We start from the raw sequence: 24,302 nt of genomic DNA on the forward strand, positions 1-24,302 counted from the left end.
TAAGTGGTTTGCTTTTTCCTCCCCTCAAGTGCTCCGTAAAGCAAGTTCTAATACAAAAGTGACTTTTGTTTCAAAATGTTTAGTAAATAAAATACTATAGTCTAATTCATTAATGTCATACTTCCACTTCATTTTGTATTGAAGGCTTCAGCGATTAGCCAAAGATCTTCTAAAACAACTACAAGTACAAGACAGTGGCTCATGGGGAAACAATAAAGTTTCTGCATTAGATCGGACCCTAGGTGAGATCGCTAGAATATTGGAAAAAGAGGTATGTAACTTATCTCTGGACTGTGGCATTGATCTTTGTGATTCTTTCTCACTAGGTAGGCCTGTCAGGCAGACTCTCATCTCAGTATCTGTATTTATTATGTGTTTATAAAAACCGTACGTCTTTGAGGGATATTTTATTCCTTTCATTTTTTCTTAATGAAATAGAAGTTGCTTTCAGTTGCTATAACTGAAATCCTCAATAGTAAAAATATATTCCTTAGGTTGTGGCTTTCTCAGTCATATTTTTTGCCACACAAAATGAAATTGTTTTAAATGGAATCATAGTAATAAATATGTATTGTTTTATGGCAGAAAATATAAAACTGAATTACAGTACTGATAAATCACAACCAGATTTCCAAAGCACCATTCTTTTTCCTGTTTCCAACAGTAGATTTGGCAGTTTTCTTTAATAACTTACAGTCATTAATCACAATTGAAAATTCTTAATTTTAAAAGTATTATTTACTATAGAAAATTTTTAAGGTACAAAGAAGAAGTAAAACTCCCTGTAATACCCACTGTTGACATTTCATTTTATTTTTTACTAATCGTTTTACTGTACATTTTTTTACATCATTTTATCTGGCTAATCTTATTGTAGGCATTTCCCCATGCCTTGAAAAATTCTTTGTAACCAAATGAACATATCACAGTTCACACAGTTTATACCACTTATAGCTGGTTTCTTATTTTTGGTCATCTTTGCTTATTATCTGTATTTTGTTTTTGTTTTCTTGGTTTAATATTTATTATATACTATTTGATATCTACAAAAGCATGTAGTTATTGAAATAACATAAATATAGTAAACACCTGTGAACTCATCACCCGACTTAAGAACTAGACTGTTGTCAGCGCCTTTATAATCACCAGTGGGACCCTCCTTCGGCCCGTCCCCCTGCCTCTGCTCCCTCTGAGGGAATCACTGTGCAGAGTTACAAAGGTAGCATTTCTTTGTTTTTTAAAATAGCTTTGTCGCTTTATCACATAAATGTATTGTTAATTAATATTTACTTTTGCTTATATTTGACCTTTATACAATATCATACTGTAGACTTCTGATTTTTTCAATCAAAATTACAGCTCTGAGTTTTATTTAAGCTTATTAAATGTAGCTGCTTTTCGTTTATTTTCTCTGTTACATAGTAAGTACCTCATTGTGTCAGTGCCAGCAGTTTTTTGTCCATTCTCCTGACAGTGAACATTTGTTTTCAGAATTAGATGTGTGTATGTGTGTGTGCATACGAGGGAGTGAGAAAGAGTATAAGAGGGAGGGAGAGAGAGAAAGAGAAGAGATATTAGAACAATCTGATCAAATGTTCTTGTATCCGAGCAAATGAACAAAAATTTTTCTGAAGGGAGGGTTCTCAGCCAGTCTGCATCAGAATTGCCTGGGTGACCTGTTAAAACACAGATTTCTGGGCCCCTCCTTGGGTTTCTGATTCAGTAGGCCTGCAGTGGCCCCAGAACTTGTATATCTGACAAGTTCCCACTGTCACACTTTGGGACACTCATGCTGCTGTTCCAAAGACCATGCTTTTAAGGATCATTGTTCTTGTCTAGGGCGTCTGCCTCAGGAGTGGGATTAAGGGGCCCTCAGATGTGTGAATGGCAGCTTGACAAGGTAGCACGCAGCTGCTTTTTTGCATCGGACAAGTCAGTCCTCTCCAGGACTGCAAGTGCCATAATCACAGCGGCATTATGGCAAAGCCATGTGGAGTCAGTTCTTCTTTATAACACATCCCTCTCAGGGTGTCAGCAAATTCAAAAACTGGTAATTATCAGACATGTGCTATATAGAGTGTTTGAATCTCTGTTTTAAAGTTAGGTCATATTCATACATTTTTATAAAAGGTTCTTATACTTTGAACTAAAAGTCACTTGCTTTAAGATATCATTATGCGTGCCGTATCTCTATTATTTTAGATTAAAGTAATTACAGAATTTTTGAGGAAAAAGTAAAGTGATCTGTGTACGAAAGTTTTCAGTATGAAAAAATAAAGTTACTTCATTCACAAAGGGGCAATTTACTATAATACCACTGATTACTTATAATTTAGGGGCGGCAGAAAAATGTAGTCTGGCTCCCTGTCTAAATGTTCTGTGTCAGGATCCTTGCTGTACAGTTGTCCTCAGAGTATACACTGCAGGACCACCAAAGAGTCTAAACTTACCTACAATAAGAGCCTTTTGCTACTTTTATAACTAAAATCTTTTTTACCTAGCCAAGACAGGCTCACTTTATGTGGAATTCTGTTCATAGAGTTCTTCTGACATCTCAATATAATTCAGCTGATGATATTTATGATTTCAATCTAGGAATTGCAAATAATCATTCTTTTTTGTTTGGAAAACTGCCTGAATTCACAAAATCATTTTAGCCAAAGCCAAGTACCCAGTGAAGGATTTGAAGTCAGCCTAGAAGTGACAAGGGTGGGACTGGTGGGGCTTGCAGCACTCACTGAGGATCGGTGAGAGATGAACTTGAGTTTTTTATCCTCTTAATTTAGACATCAACACACTGATATTTTATGTTACTTTTGCTTTGACACAATGTTCTTTAGATAATTTTTCTGACATTCCAGAACTACTTTAGAGCTAATGGGTTAAACTTGTGATGTACAAAAACACTCTTGGAAGATATGTCAGGAAACTGAGGAGACCTGGGTTTTATAGTACTTCCTGTGTATCTCAGGTCTCTTCTGGCATTTGGGTTCTGTGATTCTGTTCAGAAATAAAATGTTTGCTGAAGGAACAAAACAGCAGCAGACTCACAGACTCCAGGAAGGGACGAGTGGTTACCAAAGGGAAAGGGGCTGGGGGGGAAGGAGGGAGAAGGGGAATAAGGGGCATAATGATCAGCACACATACTGTAGCAGGGGCACGGGGAAGGCAGCACAGCACAGAGAAGACAAGTAGTGGCTCTACAGCATCTTACTACGCTGATTTACAGTGACTGCAATGGGGTGTGGGGGTGGGGACTTGATAATATGGGTGAATATAGTGACCAAAATGTTGCTCATGTGAAACCTTCATAAGATTGTGTATCAATAATACCTTAATAAAAAAAGTTTGCAAGCTTTCTTACATGTTATTCTTTTTAACAAACTTCTGTAAGAAATATGGTGATCTAGGATGCTTGATTCATTCTACCAATAAAAATATTTTAAAATGCTGGAAAAATAAAAAGTACTTTTCTTAAAAGCATCAGTGAGTCAAGAAGAAACATAAGAATTATGGCCAAAGAAAAAGCAAGAATTTAGAAAGTTGTGCTTATAACTGGATGTCCCAGGAGCATTTACCAGGTTGGTATATATGAGTCATGATTTTGCAAGTCTCATGGGGTGTGGAGACAAAAATAAAAGTCAAATGGCTGCCTAAGGTATGAAGTCTAGTAGGAGTTTCCCTTCATGAAGATAAGACCACCATAGCCTATTCTGTGACCTAATCAACAACTCTTTTTGCCCCATACTTAAAGACTGCAAGGGAAATGCCTTGGCAAAGTACAGAAGTTAAAAGCATAATCCAGTCCTGGTGTATATTTGGAGCCCAAATTTACATCACCTGTATCATTTCAGATGGTGATTTGAGTTTATAAAGTAGTCCTAGATTGATGAGTGGTATCCCTAGTAACCTGGCAGAAGGAAATGCAAGTCCTCATTGGAAGAAGACACCTTTATCCTAGACATTGGGTAATTTCTGCCAAATTATTTACAAGTACAAGTAGCCACAACAACAAAAGAAACAAGTACAAAAGTAAATCATTGTGAGTAAAATTAAACAGAAACTAGTACTGCAAGGCTTTGTAAATACCAGTCATGGCCTATAAAACAATGTTTTCATCTTTAAAGGAAAATAAAGGCAAGCTTGAATATATTTACAGTTACGGACCCAAAAATAGGGACAGTAGCAATTCAGAACAGTTCTTCCATTGAAGACAGTTAATTAAAGCTAGGCAAAATACAAACTGGAACTGAATTGCTAACAAAGTGGGGAAGAATTACTGGGTCATGATCTGGGAACATGGCATTTTGGGGCTGAGTATAATTTATGATCCAAAAGAGGCAGATGAGAGGCTGAGTAGTACTTTTCATATTGTTGCAGAACTAATAGAGCAAAAATGTTGGAGTCTAAGACTGTCAGTGGCAGGGACTGTGGCAAAACCCCCATCAGGGTTTGGAATCTTAAAGGACTGCACTAGAGAGAAGGAAGTAGGCCAGTCCTTGAACAACTGCAGTTCAACTTCAAATCATCTGGGTGGCTGGGAAAATCCCAATCACTGAAAAACCAGTAAAATAATCTGAGATTCATAATAACCACAGGTGCCTAATAGAAGCAAATGGAAACTCTACTCTGGATGAAGATTCCATCAACCTAAATCACAAATTATTTTGACAGAATAGTTTTCAAATGCAGTATCTTTCTGACAGAGAATGGTAATTAAGCATATAAAGGGAAAAGACAAGATGGATAAAAATCAATAGAAACAGTCCAACAGGGACTCCAGAACTATGCATTCTATATTCAAGGATATAAATATTTCATAGTTTTTTAAAAGGTATAAAATTTGAAAGAAAACAAATTTAAGAACTGAGTATTATAGTAGTCAAAGCTAAAACAACTGTAGGTAAGGTAACAGCAGAATAAAGCATATGAAGAGAGAATTAGTGTACTTTTAAGATAGGTTATAGGAATCCAGGCTGGAACACCAAGATATGGGAAATAGATAAAAGAGTGTGAGAGGCATATAATATATAGTGAAAATTGTCTAATAAATTTATAATTTTTCAGGAGGAGAGAAGAGTTAAAGCAGAAACAGCACTTGAAGTGATTATCATTTACAACTTTTGAAAACTTATACATCAAACCACAGATTCAAGAAGCCCAATGAATTCCAAGCAGGGCCATAAAGGAAATCCATAAGTGTAGACATCTTAATGAATCTGGAAGAAATGAAATCACAAGGCAATCTCATTCACAAACTTGGGTTCAAAATCCCTAAACACAATCACTAAGAAATTCCATATCTGAAATGAAACATACAATGGAGGGATTTAAAAGCAGATTAGATGTAGTAGAAGAGACGGTAAGTGGAATAGGTATTAGAGAAGAGGAATACAAAGAAGCTGAGGCACAGGGAGAAAAAAGGATCTCTAAGAATGAAAGAATATTGAGAGAACTATGTGACCAATCCAAATGGAACAATATTCGCAGTATAGGGGTAAGGGAAGAAGAGAGAGAAAAAAGGATAGAAAGTGTCTTTGACGAGGTAATTGCTGAAAACTTCCACAATCTGGGGAAGGAGATAGTCTCTCAAGCCATGGAGGTGCACAGATCTCCTAACACAAGGGACCCAAGGAAGACAATGTCAAGACATACAATGATTAAAATGGCAAAGATCAAGAATAAAGACAGACGTTTAAAAGCAGCTAGAGAGAGAAAAAAGATCACATACAAAGGAAAACCCATTAGGCTATCAGCAGACTTCTCAACAGAAACCTTAAAAGCCAAAAGGGAGTGGGATGATATATTTAATGCAATGACACAGAAGGGCCTTGAACCAAGAATACTATACCCAGCAAGGTTATCATTTAAATTTGAAGGAGGGATTAAACAATTTTCAGATAAGAAACAGTTGAGAGAATTTACCTCTAATGTGCATTTTGGAGGGACTCATACAGAAGGAAGTATTCCAAAGGCTAAATAGATGTCACCCAAGGGACAAAGAGCACACAATATGATTCATAATATACAAAGAATGGATGAGGAAGAAAAAGGAGGAAAAAAAAGAGAACCTTTAGGTTGTGTTCATAATAGCACACAGAGTGAGTTAAATAGTAAGGGTATTACCCTTGAACCTTTCATAACCATGAATCTAAAAGCCTGCAATGGCAATAAGTAAATACCTGTGAATAACCACCCTAAAGGTAAAGGGTCTGAATGCACCAATCAAAAGAGATAGAGTCACTAAATGGATTAAAAAACAAGACCCATCTGTATGCTGCTTACAAGAGACTCACCTCAAACCGAAAGACATACACACACTGAAAGTGAAGGGATGGAAAAAGATATTTCATGCAACTAAGAGGGAGGAAAAAGCAGGAGTTGCAGTTCTTGGATCAGACAAAATACACTTCAAAACAAAGAAAGTCAGAAGAGATAAAGAAGGACATTACATAATGATAAAAGGGTCAGCCCAACAAGAGGATATAACTATTATAAATATCTATGCTCGTAACACAGGAGCACCTACATATGTGAAACAAATACCAACAGAATAAAGGGGGAAATAGAATACAATGCATTCATACTAGGAGACTTCAACACACCATTCACACCAAAGGACAGTTCAACCAGACAGAAAATAAGTAAAGAGATAGAGGCACTGAACAATGTATTAGAACAGATGGACCTAACGGACATGTACAGGACACTCCATCCAAGAGCAACAGATACACATTGTTCTCAAGTGCACATGGAACATTTTCAAGAACAGATGATATTCTAGGCCACAAAAACAGCCTCAGTAAATTAAAAAACATTGAAATTGTACCAACCACCTTCTCAGATCACAAAGGTATGAAACTAGAAATAAATTACACAAAGAAAACGAAAAAGCCCACAAACGCATGGAGGCTTAATAACATGCTCCTAAATAATCAATGAACCAATGACCAAATAAAAACAGAGATCAAGAAATATATGGATACAAATGACAACAATAATTCAACACCACAAAACCTGTGGGACCCAGCAAAGGCTGTGCTAAGAGGGAAATATACTGCAATACAGGCCTGCCTCAGGAAAGACAAACAATCCCAGATGAACACTCTAAACTCACAATTAATGAAACTAGAAAAGGAAGAACAAATGAGGCCCAAAGTCAGTAGAAGGAGGGACATAATAAAGATTAAAGCAGAAATAAAGTTGAGAAGAATAAAACAATAGAAAGAATCAATGAAAGCAGGAGCTGTTTCTTAGAGAAAATAAACAAAATAAATAAACACCAAGCCAGACTAATCAAGAAAAATAGAGACTCTACACACATAAACAGAATCAGAAATGAGAAAGGAAAAATCACCATGGACACCACAGAAATACAAAGAATTATGAGAGAATACTATGAAAAATTATTTGACAACAAACTGGATAACCTAGAAGAAATGGACAACTTTCTAGAAAAATACAACCTCCCAAAGGGGACCCAGGAAGAAACAGAAAATCTGAATAGACCAATTACCAGCAATGAAATTGAATTGGTAAGAAAAAACCTACCTAAGAACAAAACTCATAGACTGTATGGTTTCAATGCTGAATTTTATCAGACAATTAGTGAAGACCTAATACCCATCCTCCTTAAAGCTTTCCAAAAAAAAAATTAGAAGAGGGAGGGAATACTCCCAAACTCATTCTGTGAAGCCAGCATCACCCTAATACCAAAACCAGGCAAAGACACCACAAAAAAAGAAAATTACAGACCAATATCCCTAATGAACATAGATACAAAAATACTCAACAAAATATTAGTAAACCAAATTCAAAAATACATCAAAAAGATCATCCATCATGACCAAGTGGGATTCATCCCAGGGATGCAAGGATGGTACAACATTCGGAAATCCATCAACATCATCCACCACATCAACAAAAAGAAGGACAAAAACCACATGATCATCTCCATAGATCCTGAAAAGCATTTGAGAAAATTCACCATCCATTCGTGATAAAAACTCTCACCAAAATGGGTATAAAGGGCAAATATCTGAACATAATAAAGGTATATGACAAACCCACAGACATTATACTTAGCAGCAAGAAGCTGAAAGCTTTTCCTCTAAGATCGGGCACAAGACAAGGATGCCCACTCTCCCCACTGTTATTCAACATAGTTCTGGAGGTCCCAGCCACGGCAATCAGACAACACAAAGAAATAAAAGGCATCCAGATTGGCAAGGAAGAAGTCAAACTGTCCCTGTTTGCTGATGACATGGTATTGTACATAAAAAAAGAGAAAGAATCCACTGCAAAACTACTAGATCTAATATCTGAATTCAGCAAAGTTGCGGGATACAAAATTAATACACAGAAAACTGTTGCATTCCTATACACTAACAATGAACTAGAAGAAAGAGAAATCAGGAAAACAATTCCATTCACAATTGCATCAAAGAGAATAAAATACCTAGGAATAAACCTAACCAAGGAAGTGAAAGAACTATACCCTGAAAACTATGGGACACTCTTATAAGATATTAAAGAGGACACTAATAAATGGAAATCCATCCCATGTTCTGGGCTAGGAAGAATTAATATTCTCAAAATGGCCATCCCGTTTAAAGCAGTCTACAGATTTAATTCAATCCCTATCAAAATACCTACAGCATTCTTCAGTGAACTAGAGCAAATAGTTCTAATATTCAAATGGAACCCCAAAAGACCCTGAATAGCCAAAGCAATTGAGAGAAGGAAGAATAAAGTAGGGGGGGATCTCACTACCCAACTTCAAGCTCTACTACAAAGCCACAGTAATCAAGACAGTTTGGTACTGGCACAAGAATAGATGCATAGACCAGTGGAACAGAACAGAGAGTCCAGATATAAACCCAAGCATATATGGTCAATTAATATATGATAAAGGAGCCATGGAAATACAATGGGGAAATGACAGCATCTTCAACAGCTGGTGTTGGCAAAACTGGACAGCTACATGGAAGAGAATGAAACTGGACCTTTGTCTAACCCCATATACAAAGGTAAACTCAAAATGGATCAAAGACCTGAATGTAAGTCATGAAACCATAAAACTCTTAGAAAAAAACATAGGCAAAAATCTCTTAGATGTAAACATGAGCAACTTCTCCATGAACATATGTCCCTGGGCAAGGGAAACAAAGGCAGAAATGAACAAGTCGTACTATATCAAACTGAAAAACTGTGCTGCAAAGGATACTGTCAGTAGAACAAAAAGGTACCCTACAGTATGAGAGAATATATTCATAAATGACAGATCCGATAAAGGGTTGACATCCAAAGTATATAAAGAGATCACACACCTCCACAAACAAAAACCAAATAATCCAATAAAAAAATGGGCACAGGATGTGAACAGATAGTTTTTCCAAAGGAGAAATTCAGATGGCCAATAGACAGATGCAAAGATGCTCCACCTCACTAATCATCAGGGAAATCAAATTAAAACCACAATGAGATATCACCTCACAACAGTTAGGATGTTCAACATCCAAAAGACAAACAATAACAAATGTTGGTGAGGATGTGGAGAAAGGGGACCCTCCTGCACTGCTGGTGGGAATGTAAACTCGTTCAACCATTGTGGAAAGCAGTATGGAGGTTCTCAAAAAGCTCAAAATAGAAATACCATTTTACCCAGGAATTCCATTCTTAGGAATTTACCCTAAGAATGCAGCACCCCAGTTTGAAAAAGACGTATGCACCCCTATGTTTATCACAGCACTATTTACAATAGCCAAGAAATGGAATCAACCTAAGTGTCCATCAGTAGATGAATGGATAAAGAAGATGTGGTACATATACACAATGGAATATTATTCAGCCATAAGAAGAAAACAAATCCTACCATTTGCAACAACATGGATGGAGCTAGAGGGTGTTATGCTCAGTGAAATAAGCCAAGTGGAGAAAGACAAGTACCAAATGATTTCACTCATATGTGGAGCATAAGAACAAAGCAAAAACTGAAGGAACAAAACAGCAGCAGAATCACAGAACCCAAGAATGGACTAACAGTTACCAAAGGGAAAGGGACTGTGGAGGACGGGTAGGAAGGGAGGGAGAAGGACAGGGGAAAAAGAAAGGGGGCATTACGATTAGCATGTATAATGTGGGAGGTGGCACGGGGAGGGCTGTGCAACACAGAGAAGACAAGTAGTGATTTTACAGCATCTTACTACGTTGATGGACAGTGACTGTAATGGGGTATGTGGGGGGGACTTGACAATAGGGGGAGTCTAGTAACCATAATGCTGTTCAAGTAATTGTACATTAACAATATAAAAAAAAATCCCTAAAGAAAATTTTGGCAGAATCATGCAGTGTATAGAAATAATAATATATCACAAGACAGTTGAAATTATTCAAGATAATCAAGTTATTTTAACATTGGAAAATAAGTCATAACTTATCATCTTAACAGAAGAGAAGAGAAAAACGTAATTTCAAAAGATGAAGCAAAAGCAGTTGCTAAGTTCAGCTACAAATCAATTAATGATTATAATCTAGTAATAGAATGGAATTGCCTTAAATCTGACAAATTGTATATACCAAAAACAAAGTATAACTAATTCCATAAGCTGATAAAGTTTCACAGGGCTACTAGGTGCCAAGACAGTATATGAAAACAAATTGTATTCATCATCAAAACATTCAGTATCTAGGAATAAATCTGTTATGTTCATGGATTGTAAAATCACTGTAGTAAAGACAAATATCTCTTTTGTCTCCAAAGTGACTTGTAGATTCAGTGCAGTCCTATTAGAATTGTTTACATTATGAAATTAAAACTTTATTTTGTTGAAGCTGAAATGCAGTTCTAAAAATACGGAATTTCAAAGATCCAATAATGTCCAAAACACTGTTAAAGTATAATATGGGAGGATTTACTTTACCAGGTATCAACACTTACTCTAAAGCTGCAGTAATTCAGATAGTGTGCTGTTGGGGCAAAGATAGAGAAAAAGAAGAATAGAACATAATTGAATTCATTCACAGTCCCATTTAAGGTATATGCTGGTTGCCTGATATGTGAGGAACTTAAATGTGGAAAAAGGCATTGCAAAATATTGAGGAAATATGGTCTATTTTGTGAGTGATGCTGTAATGATTTAATATCCTTATTTTTAAAAAGTGAAACTTGACCCTACTTCACATCCTAAACAAATTAATTCTAGATGGATTTAAATGTAAAAAAAAAATAAACTTTTAAGAGACAACATAAAAGAATATTGTCTTGACTTTGGAACTTTGCCTGGAAGAGAAAAGGACACAAAAGACATAACCATAAAGGGAGCTGTTGATAAATTTGCAGTTAACACAGGAACTTTTGTTCATTGAAAGACACAAGAAAATAAGTAAAAAGACTAACAAAAGAATGTGAGATCTTTATATGTATATCCAACAAAGGAGTGGTATCCATAGTTTAAAAGGAATTCCTACAAGTTAATGAGAAAAAGGCTACCCTGTAGAAAAATGGGCAAGAGAATAGGCATTCTAAAAGAAGAAATCTAAATAGCCAATAAACAAATGCAAAGATAGTATTAATCATCAAAACATTCAGTATCTAGGAATAAATCTGTCATGTTCATGGATTGTAAAATCTTTAATAATCAGGAATATACAAATTGAAAATTTAGTGTAATTCTATGATTCACCTGTCAGAATGGCAAAAATTAAAGACAGAAAATACCAAGTATTGGCAAGGGTGTTGAACAGTGGGAATGCTCATATGCTGTTTGTGATAATGGAAGTCGGTACTACCACTATAGAAACCAATTGGCTATGAACTAAAGCTACAGGCCTTTATTTTGCTTCTAGGTCTATACTCTGAAGAAGCCACTGCTTATGTGCACCAGGAGACATGTACACAAGTGTTCAATGGCAGCATTTTTTATAATCACAGAATATGGAAAATAGCCCAAATAACCATCAACATCCATCCTAATATATAAATCATCAGATGTTCTTATAATGGAGTGTTATTCCACAATAAAAATTAGTGAACTACAGCTATGACTGTATCTCACAATGTTTAGTGAGAGAAACAAGTCACCAAAAAAACTTTGTATATATACTATTACAGTTCCAATTGCATAAAGTTCAAGAATAGACAAAATTACCTATGTGGTTGTGGAATGGATACATAGGTGGTAAAACTATAAAGAAAATACAGAAAATATTTCTCATAAAAGTCATGATAGTAGCCATTCAGAGGGGAGGGTAGTGGGTGTGATCCGGAAGGTTTACCCAGGTGGTGTCTTGGATATTTCCGGTCTTTTTCTTGATCAGATGGCAATTACACAATGTTCAAATTATAATTGTTCTTTAAATTATACTTTTGTTTTCTAATTTTTCTCAGTTTCCTGTATGTTATATTTCTCAATAAAATTACATTTAAAAATTCAAGTTAAAATAAATTGCTCCAAGGACCCTTTTGTTGCAGAAATGTTTGTTTCAAATAAGTTTCTAAAATACTCTTGTATGTGCAAAAGTATTTTCCTCATTCTTGCCATTGTATTAAATAGGGTCCAAATGAACATGGTTTGTATTTGCATTGACTTTCTCATTGCTCTGTGACGATGAACGTGGATTCAAGTGTGGGTAGTAAAAGGATCCCAGAAGCTTTCTGTGATTTATCAGTAACATGAGACATTTGTATGTTGTTACTATAAGTAAACAGTTTAAGCAGATGGATTGGACATGGAGTTTGTCCAGTTGCCTTTCCTGACTTTATAGAATCCTGCCAAATTTAAATAGATTCAGCTGTGAATCTCTTGAACCTAAATAAGTAAACTACATAGCTGGTAGCATTCATAACTTGAACTGAATTGAGAAATGTCAAATCACAGTTGACTTTTTGATACCTATAGCAAAATCTGCCATGCTTTGGTGTTTTCAAAATTCATTTTGGAAAATTCCACAGCAAATAACTGTGGAGGGTAGAAAGGCAGACCCTCTTCTCCACCCTACCCTCTTGTTTCTGCTGTTTGCCAACTGAGGTTTGTGGCTACTAAACCAGTAATCCCCGAGAGATTTTTCAGCAGAATTGTGTTCAGAAAATTATGTTCAGATTCTCCTAGACATTGCCTATCCTCCAAATTTGATGGTTCTATTTGTTTTTATCTCTTATTTTCAGCTGAAATTTTTCAGTTGAGATGAACTGGAAAACATTCCATCATAGGGACTTCTTCTTTTGATCCCCTCACTTACTGTCTTCTCAGTTTACATAGTTGTTTTCTCATACCAGCTGATAAGTAACTGTCATAGCCTGTATGACACTCATATTTCATTAAAAGGTGACATATGTATCATATGGCCCACAGTAAAATGAAATGTTTTTCATACCTTCTTTAACTAGTTTGCATTGGAAGACTAGTGTAAGAAAAATGGAATAGTTATTTCAAGAATCTGGCAAATTTAATTTTTATATGATTTGTACTTTTAAAAAAGAAAAAAGGAAAAGAAAAAGCATGTATTTCATTTTAGGTGGTGATTAATGAATGTAGCCTTATGTTTATTTCCAAATAAACATAGTTGTGTGCAGTTGTCCAAATTCATTAACTAGAACAGCTAAATCTGCGCTTCTTAGTATATATCTCAGTAAAAAAAAGGAAAAAATTGGATATTCATAGTTCCAAAATAGTTTATATAATTTTTCAGATGGTGAGGATTGCCTTTATAAAAATATGCTGTTTTAGTCATGTCATGTGAAATAATTTACTGTGTCTTCTTTGTGAAAAGTGCTCTTTTAAAAGGAATGAAATGTATTTTAAATCTCAGTGATGAATATTGATAGTGCTAGTTTGTGGGGACATTTTTCACACTATTTGGATATTTTCTGTTATGCCAATTAACTCTAGACATTTAAAAAAACTTTTGCTTTATATAATATGCAGAAATTTAGATAAAACACACTTGCAGAGAATGAATAATTATAATGGCAAAATCCCCAGTAACTACTAGTTGACAAAGAACATTGCCAACATCCCAGAGCCATCTGAACCACCGAACTTATTTTGTCAATCATACTTTTCTATTAATATTTAGATAAACTTTTACTTTGACTTTTTGTAAACTACTACTTAACTTTGCTTTGTAGTTTTATCCCCTAAGGGTACATCCCCAAATAATATGCATTACTTTAAACATGTCTGGTTTTGAACTTTATCTAAATGGAATACTACTCTCTGTAATTTGGTGTCTTCTTTCATATATTTTTCATATTTTTTATTGAAGTATAGTTGACATGCATTTTCGTATTGGCTTCCAGTATATGACATAGTTATTAAACAATTCTATACATTATTTAAATCCTCACTCAACTAGTGTAGTAACTATCTGTCAACATAGAAAGATGTTACAGAACTACTGACTATATTCTCTATGCTGTACTTTCATCCCCATGACTAATTTATATTATGATTAAGATTTTGTGCCTCCTTGTCCCTTTCACCTATTTCACCCATGTACTCCAATCCCTCCCCCATAGTAACCACCAGTTCCTTCTCAGTGTCTATGAGCCTACTGCTGTTGTGTTCATTTTGTGCGGTTTTTTTTGTTTTTGTATTTCACATATAAGTGAGATCGTATGGTATTTGTCTTTCACCACCTGGCTTATTTCACTTAGCATAATACTCATTATGTCCATCCATGTTGTCACAAGTGGCAAGATTGCTTTCTTTTTTATGGCTGAATAATATTCCATTGTGTGAACCATGTCTTCTTTATCCATTCATGTATTGGTGGACACTTTGGCTGCTTCCATATCTTGGCTATTTTAAGTAATTAGGAAATAAACATAGGGCTACATACATCTTTTTGAAGCTGTTATTGTTTTCTTCAGGTAAACTTGGAGTGACTGGGTCATATGGTATTTCTCTTTTTAGTTTTCAAGGACACTTGGTACTGCTTTCCATAGTGGCTACACCAATTTACATTCCTGCCAGTAGTGTAGAACAGTTCCCTTTTCTCCCCATCCTCACTCGTACTTGTTATTTCTTGTCTTTTGGACAATGGCCATTCCGACTGGTGCGAGGTGATGTCTCACTGTGGTTTCGATTCACATGTCCCTGATGATTGGTGGTGTGGAGCACCTCCTCATGTCTGAATTTCTTCTTTAGAGAACTGTCTGTTCAGATCCTCTGCCCATTTTTTAATTGGTTATTTGGAAGATTTTTTGGTATTGAGTTGTATGAGTTATTTATATGTTTTGGATGTTAACACCTTATTGAATATATCACTTATGAATATGTTCTTGTATTCACCATGTTGCCTTTTTGTTTTATTGATAACAGCCTTCGCTCTGTAGAAGCAATTTAGTTTGATGTCGACTCATTTGTTTATTTTTACTTTTGTTTCCTCTGCCTGGGGAGATCTGTCCAGAAAAAAATCACTCATGCTTATGTTCAAGAGATTTTTGCCGGTTTTCTGCTAAGAGTTTTATGGTTTCTTGTCTTATATTTAGGTCTTTAATCCATTTCTCTTCTGTATGCTGATAGACTCCAATCCAGTTTCATTCTCTTGCTGTGGTTGTCTGCTTCTCCCAGCACCAGTTATTGAACAGACTGTCTTTTCCCGTTGTCTATTCTTATTTCCTTTGTCATACTAATAGACCCCATATGTGGTGATCTATTTCTGGAGTCTCTATTCTATTCCTTGATCTGTTCCTGGCCTGTTCTTGTGCAGGTACCATACACCTGTTTTGATCGATACAGCTTCGTGCTGTGACTTGAAATCAAGGAGCGTGATGCCCCCAGTTTTGTTCTTTCCTAAGATTGCTTTGACTGTTGGGGCACTTGGAGTTCCACATGAGGTCTAACACTATTTGCTCTAGTTCTAGTTCTCTGGTAACTTCAGTTCTTTTAAGAGTAATTAAAAATGTTTTCTTTTGTTTTATTGTTTTCAGCAGGAGGGCTTATGTTCATTTCCTAATTTGCCATTTTTGAGTGAAACAGTCCTTCTAGTTTCACTTTAAATCTTTTTTTTCAGAATAAAATATATAACAGGATAGAAGGACATTGAAATACTTCCTAAATACAGAATTCTGGGAAATGGGGGATGACACCTATAGCAATACCTGCCATGCTTTGCTGTTTTCTCTTGGAGAAAGGTAATTTATGAAGTACTTTGTGGTAAAATAATTTTTAAAGAAATTTTCAACAAACCATGTCAGTTATTACATCATTCAAGAACTTTCATGACAATGATTTTTCAAAGGTTGAAGTTGAACCATGCATTATTTAATCTTCATATTAATCAAGTTATGTTGCAAAAAATGACAATGCTACTAATAATATGGAGAACAAGTTAGAATTCTTTCTTTACTAATACAGCTCTTTGCTCAGTACTTCACTGTTAGAATGAAAACTAAATAAGGAACTAAATAACACTGTATAAGAGACCCTTTTAGGGATTAAAGATGGCAGCGTGAGAGGAGAGACCGAGAACTCCTCCTAAAACCACACATAATACAAAAAATACTTAATACAACTAATCCTGAAAGAGCAACAGGAAAGAAGGCTGCACCAGACTTCATACACCAGGAGAAAAGAGCAGACCTCATGGAACAGGGTAACGTATGAAAGCGGTGACCCTATGGGGCCAAAGACCTTCCCCCACCCAGCTCACCGACAGGAGGAAGAGAAACAGTGAGGAGGGAGTGGAGGCTTGGGACTGCTGAACGCCTAGCTCTGGAGATCTCCTCTGGGAGCACGAACCTACATTACATGGTGCTCTTGTGATTTAGTGGGGTTGGAAAGCTAAGACAGGTGGAATACCCGGAGAGACAGAGATTCCAGCTGCTTGTGGAAAACAGGGATCAATATCTGGCTGCTCTAGGTGGGCAGTCTGAGAGACTTCCTAAAAGTGAGAGGACTGCTAAGGGGCAAGGATTACACAGAGCTGACTACTCAGGAGAAAGGACAGGTACACAAAATTGTCTGGGTGCACTCTGCCCAGCAGGTTGGGAACTTAAATGATCTTCAGGCGCTCCATCCCCCTGGCTGGCTATACAGCTCCAAGGGCCCCCACCATGATACGCAACCTGCTGTGTCTTCCTCCCGGCTAGCCTGCACCTGGCTCAGGCTCACAAACCATCATCCCATGCCCTGGCATCAAGGCAGCCAGAGGGAAGCCCCACCTACAGCAGGTCCAAACATAAAGCATAGAGGCTTACACCTGAGTGTTCAGCCCACAGGTACTGGCAGTGGAGACAGGCATGGGAGCTGGGAAGCAGGACACAGCTTTTTCCTCCAACCAAGTACCAACACCGCTCCCCTGTGACCGCCAACATTGCTTCAGGAGCTGAGCAGCTCCAGAGAGTAGAGCTTCTGGGTAATAGAGAGAACCACAGAAAAATTAGGAAAGGTCAGAGGAACCTGGTTCAAAGCAAAATTATGAATACACCTGAGAAATATTCAAATGAAATTGAACTAATGAATCTTCTGGAAAGAGATTTCAAAATAAAATAATTAATATGCTCATGGAGGTACAGAAAAATATTCAAGATCTCAGGAATGAACTTAGGAGGGAGATCCAATTGTTGAAGAACACAATAGAGGGTATTAAAAGCAGACTAGATATAGTGGAGAAGATGATAAGTGAGAAAGAAATTAGGGAAGAAGAATACAAAGAAGCTGAGGCACAGAGAGAAAACATCTCTAGGAATGAAAGAATACTAAGAGAACTGAGTGACCAATCCAAATGAAACAATATTTGTCTTATAGGGGTACAAGAAGAGGAGAGAGAAAAAGAGATAGAAAGTGTCTTTGAGGAAGTAATTGCTGAAAACTTCCCCAATCTGGGGAAGGAGATAGTCTCTCAGACCAAGGAGGTACACAGATCTCCCAACATGAAGGATCCAAGAAAGAGAATACCAACACATATAATAATTAAAATGGCAAAGATCAATGATAAGGACAGACTACTAAAAGCAGGCAGAGAGAGAAATAAGATCACATATAAAGGAAAACCTATCACACTATCATAAGTCATCTCAGCAGAAACCTTACAGGCCAGAAGGGAGTGGCATGATATATTTAATGCAAGGAAGTAGAAGGGCCTTGAACTAAATATCTGGCAAGATTATCATTTAAATTTGAAGGAGGATTAAACAATTTCCAGATAAGCAAAAGCTGAGAGAATTTAGCTCCCACAAACAATCTCTACAGTGTATTTTGAAGGCACTACTATAGATGGTAGTGTTCCTAAGGTTAAATAGCCGTCACCAGAGGTCATCAAAGGGATAGACAGAGTACAGAAAATGATATCTAATATATAAAAAATGGAGCAGGAATAAAAAGGAGGAAAAAAGGACCTTTAAATTGTGTTTGTAATAGCTAAGTGAGTTAAATTAGACTGTTAGATAGTAAGGAAGTGAGTGACTCCTGAACCTTTGGTAACCACACATCTAAAGCCTGCAATGGCAATAAGTGCATACCTATTGATAATCACCATAAATGTAAATGGACTGAATGCACCAATCAAAAGACATAGACTCACTGAGTGGATAAATAAATGAGACCCATGTATATGCTGCCTACAAGAGACTCACTTTAAACCCAAAGACATACACAGACTAAGAGTGAAGGGATGGAAAAAGATATTTCATGCAACTAATATGGAGAATAAAGCAGGAGTTGCAGTACTTGTATCACAAAAATTAGACTTCAAAACAAAGAAAGTCACAAGAGACAAAGAAGGACATTACATAATGATGAAGGGCTCAGTCCAACAAGAGGATATAACTATTATAAATATCTATGCACCCAACACAGGACCAACTACATATGTGAAACAAATACCAACAGAATTAAAGGGGGAAATAGAATGTAATGCAATCATTTCAGGAGACTTCAACACACAACTCACTCCAAAGGACAGATCAACCAGACAGAAAATAAGTAAGGACACAGAGGCACTGAACAACACACTAGAACAGATGGACCTAACACACATCTACAGAACTCTACACCCAAAAGCAACAGAGTATACATTCTTCCTAAGTGCACATGGGACATTTTCAAGAATATTTCATATACTAGCCACAAAAACAGCCTCAGTAAATTTGAGAATATTGAAATTGTCCTAACCAGCATCTCAGATCTCAAAGGTATGAAACTAGAAATAAATTACACAAAGAAAATGAAAAAGCCCACAAACACATGGAGGCTTATTAACATGCTCCTAAATAATCAATGGATCAATGACCAAATAAAAACAGAGATCAAGCAAAATATGGAGACAAATGACAACAATAATTCAACAACACAAAATCTGTGGGATACAGCGAAGGTCGTGCTAATAGGGAAATATATTGCAACACAGATGTACCTCAGGAAAGAAGAAGAATCCCGTATGAACAGTCGAAACTCACATCTAATTAAACTAGAAAAGAAGAACAAATCTGGCCCAAAGTCAGTTGAAGGAAGGACATAATAAAGATGAGAGCAGGAATAAATAAAATTGAATAGAATGAAACAATAGAAAGAATCAATGAAAGCAGGAGCTGGTTCTTAGAAAAAATAAACAAAATAGATAATCCCCTAGCCAGACTTATCAAGAAACAAAGAGTCTATACACATAAACAGAAACTGAAAAGAGAAAGGAAAAATCACAATGGACACCACAGAAATACAAAGAATTATTAGAGAATACTATAAAAAATTATATGCTAACAAATTGGACAACCTAGAAGAAATGGACAACTTTCTAGAAAATACAACCTTCCAAGGGTGACCCAGAAAGAAACAGAAAATCTGAACAGAGCAGTTATCAGCAAGGAAACTGAATTGTTAATCAAAAAACTACCTAAGAATATATATTTCCTGTACCAGATGGTTTCACTGCCGAATTCTATCAATCAGTGAAGACCTAATACCCATCCTCCTTAGAGTTTTCCAAATAATAGAAGAGGAGGGAATACTCCCAAACTCATTCTATGACTCCAGCATCACTCTAATACCAACACCAGGCAAAGTCACCACAGAAAAAGAAAATTACAGACTAATACCCCTGATGAACATAGATGCAAAAATACTCAACAAAAATATTAGCAAACTGAATTCAAAAACACACCAAAAATATCATCCATCATTATCAAGTAGGATTTATTCAGGGATGCAAAGATAATACAACATTCAAAAATCTATCAACATCATCCACCACATCAACAGAAAGAAGGACAAAAACCACATAATCATCTGCATAGATGCTGAAAAAGCATTTGACAAAATTCAACATCCATTCATGATAAAAACTCTCAACAAAATGGGTATAGAGGGCAAGTACCTCAACATAATAAAGGCCATATATGACAGACCCACAGCCAGCATTAGACTTAACAGGAAGAAGCTGAAAGCTTTTCCTTCAAGATTGGAAATAAGACAGGGATGCCCACTCTCCCCACTTTCATTGAACATAGTACTGGAGGTCCCAGCCACGGCAATCAGACAACACCAAGGAATAAAAGGCATCCAGATGGGCAAGGAAGAAGTTAAACTGTCCCTGTTTGCAGATGACATCATATTGTATATAAAAAACCCTAAAGAATCCACTCGCAAACCAGTATATCTAATATCTGAATTCAGCAAAGTTGTGCGATACAAAATTAGTATCCAGAAATCTGTTGCATTCCTATACACTAACGATGAACTAGCAGAAAGAGAAATCAGGAAAACAATTCCATTCACAATTGCCTCAAAAAGAATAGAATACCTAGAAATAAACCTAACCAAGTATGTGAAAGACCTATACTCTGAAATCTACAAGACACTCATGAGAGAAATTAAAGAAGATACCAGTAAATGGAAACACATCTGTGCTCATGGATAGGAGGAATTAATATTGTCAAAATTGCCATCCTGCCTAAAGCAGTCTACAGATTTAATGCAATTCCTATCAAAATACCAACAACATTCTTCAACAAACTAGAACAAATGGTTCTAAAATTCATATGGGACCACAAAAGACCCCAAATAGCCAGAGCAATCCTGAGAAGGAAGAATCAAGCTGGGAGGAATCCTCTCCTCGACTTCAAGCTCTACTACAAAGCCACAGTAATCAAGACAATTTGGTACTGGCACGAGAACAGACCCATAGACCAGTGGAACAGACTAGAGAGCCCAGATATAAACCCAAGCATATACAGTCAGTTGACATAAGGTAAAGGAGCCATGGATATACAGTGGGGAAATGACAGCCTCTTAAACAGATAGTATTGGCAAAACTGGATGGCTGCATGCAAGAGTATGAAACTGGGTTATTCTTTAACCCCATACACAAAAGTAAACTGAAAATGCATGAAAAATCTGAATGTCAGTCATGAAACAGTAAAACTCTTAGAAGAAACATAAGCAAAAATCTCTTGAATATAAACATGGATAAGTTTTTCCTGAATGCATCTCCTCAAGCAAGGGAAATAAAATCAAAGATGAACAAATGGGACTACATCATGCTAAAAACCTTCTGTACAGCAAAGGCCCTCATTAGAAGAAAAAAAGGCATCCTACAGGATGCGAGAATATATTTGTGAATGACATGTCCGGCAAGGGGTTAACATCCATAATATATAAAGAACTCACACACTTCAACACCCAAAAAAGCAAATAACCCTTTTAAAAAAATGGGCGGAGGATATGAACAGATACTTCTCCAAAGAAGAAATTCAAATGGGCAACAGGCACATGAAAAGATGCTCCACATCACTAATTATCAGTGAAATGAAGATTAAAACCACAATGAGATATCACCTCACATCAGTTACGATGGCCAATGTAGAAAAGAATAGGAACAACAAATGCTTGCGAATATGCAGAGAATGAGGAACCCTCCTACACTGTTGGTGGGAATATAAACTAGTTCTGCTATTGTGGAAAGCAATATGGGCGTTCTTCAAAAAACTAAAAATAGAAATTCTGTTTCAACCAGGAATTCCACTCCTAGGAATTTACCCTAAAAAATGCAGCATCCCAGTTTGAAAAAGTCATAAGCACCTCCCTGTTTATCGCAGCACTATTTACAATAGCCAAGAAATGGAAGCAACCTAAGGGTTGTTCAGCAGATGAATGAATAAAGAAGATGTGGTACATATACACAGTGGAATATTATTCAGCCATAAGAAGAAAACAAATCCTACCATTTGCAATAACATGGATGGAGCTAGAAGGTATTATGCTCAGCCAAATAAGGAATGTAGAGAAAGACAAGTACCAAATGATTTCACTCATCTGTGGAGCATAAGAACAAAGCAAAAGTTGAATCAACAGAACAGCAGCTGACTCACAGCACCCAAGAATGGACTAACAGTTGCCAAAGAGTAAGGGACTCGGGGGGGTGTTGGAAGGGAGGGAAGAGAATAGGGGGTTTTATGAGTAGCATACATAATGTATGGGAGACATGGGGAAGGCTGTATAGCACAGAGAAGATAAGAAGTTACTCTAGTATGTTACTATGCCGATGGACAGTGACTAATGGAGTATGTGATGGTTACTTGATAATGGGGGGAATCTAGTATCCACAATGTTGGTCATATAATTGTATATTAATGATACCTTTAAGAAATTCATATTAAAAAAAGAAACATGAAAGATATCCTAGACAAAAGTGCAAAAGCGTTTTATTTTTGAAATAAAGTACTGATGAAACTTAAATTGTGTTTTGATGTTGTGAGGTGCATACCCCAACATCCCTGGAAATGTACTTTTTTTCACATTAAATATTCTTATACGGACATGTGGAGAAACTCTGCCTCAGAATATAAATTAAACCCTCTAGGTTGTCCTCTATGCCATTTCCAGAAACCATCGAGAAGCAGAGTATTGTTTGAGGTGGCGCGTTATGAGGGTCAAAACTGGGCCATCAGTGGGAAGGCATTTAAAGATGCAGGTGAGAACAATGTTAAAAACATGGGCCTAGAATTTTCTATCTCTTTATTGTGTGATCCTTGGCAAATTAATTAATCTCTCTGGGCTTCAGTTTCCTTACCAGTAAAATGTATGATGGTGACACATCTCAAGGATTGTGTGTCTTGTTAAATGAAATAATTTTTGTTAAACTCCTGCAATCAGTTGATAAGTCAGAAAATTATCCAATACATTGACTCAAACGGTGGAACATTACACAGGGGATGTTGATACTATATAATGCAGCCATTAAGACCACAGGCTCTGTAATTATGCACCTGAATTCAAATTCTGGTCAGTCATGTAGTTCTGTGAGCTTAGCCAGATCATTAACATTTGTAGGAAACTTCAGTTTCTACTTTGAAAAATATTGCTAGGATTGCAAATCTAGCTCTTTCAGTTAGAATTAAAATTTAGTTGCAGTATAATCAAGTAGTATTTATTACAAGAATGAAAACTCTAAAATAAATATAACATCTAAATATAAATATAATATTTGTCATATAACATCTAAAAGTAAATATAAATCCTTTTTTTAAAAAGGAGAAAATATGAATAGAATCAAGAAATTAATAAATTAAAATTCAGCAACTCCTAATTTTTATACAAGTTTTAGAAATTTTAAGAAGCGACTAGATAAGGGAGGTTACCAAAACCTGAAACAAATATATTTATTAATGAAACACTGATGCACTGCCCTGGAAGGCCTGGTCTGCTCAATATAAAAATCAAACCCAGTGCTGATAACTGGCTGATATGTGCCATGCAGCCATATGGACTGTTCAGAGACAGTGCTCCATGTTAACCGGTTAACCTTTGAGGCATGTTGCTGATAACGTAACTAAATGTCATGCCTGAATAAAAGACAAGGTAAAGAAAGAAAGTTGCTTATATTTGCTGCTAATGTACTTGTCTACATTGACAATGTCAGAAAATCCACAAATTCTTTATAACCAAAAAGACAACAAAAGATTCCTCGTTATGGGATTAATTTAGCAAAAGAAATTGTATTTATAAGCAGCAGTGACCAAATTTGAAATGTAAAAAATAAAATAACTTCAATGAAATTTTTAATAACAACAAAGCCATTATATGTCTAGGAATAATCTTTCTTAAAAAATAAACAGAATTTTTCTCGATTATATGCAAACAGACTGGACAACCTAGAAGAAATAGATAAATTCCTAGAAACACACACCCTGCCAAGACCAAATAATGAAAAAATAGAAAATCTGAGCAGAAAAATAACAGAAAATTCAATAAGGAGATTGAATCAGTACTCAGAAACTTCCCAACAAAGAGAACACCTGGACCAGATGGTTTCACTAGTAACTTCTATTAAATATTTAAAGAGGAGTTAATGCCAATACTTCT

General features: G+C 36.1%; 1 protein-coding gene across 6 annotated transcripts in view; it reads left to right on the forward strand.

Moving 5' to 3' along the window:
• The window catches only part of SCAPER (S-phase cyclin A associated protein in the ER), a 539,256-nt gene that overhangs the window by 300,738 nt on the left and 214,216 nt on the right, over positions 1-24,302 (forward strand). For all 6 annotated transcript variants that reach the window (XM_073212228.1, XM_073212229.1, XM_073212230.1 and 3 more), the window contains exon 23: positions 145-271. In XM_073212228.1, the coding sequence (XP_073068329.1) occupies positions 145-271 (127 nt within the window). The remainder of the gene's footprint in view (positions 1-144; positions 272-24,302) is intronic.

Source organism: Manis javanica, chromosome 8 (assembly GCF_040802235.1).
Source record: "Manis javanica isolate MJ-LG chromosome 8, MJ_LKY, whole genome shotgun sequence".
Taxonomy (NCBI): domain Eukaryota; kingdom Metazoa; phylum Chordata; class Mammalia; order Pholidota; family Manidae; genus Manis; species Manis javanica.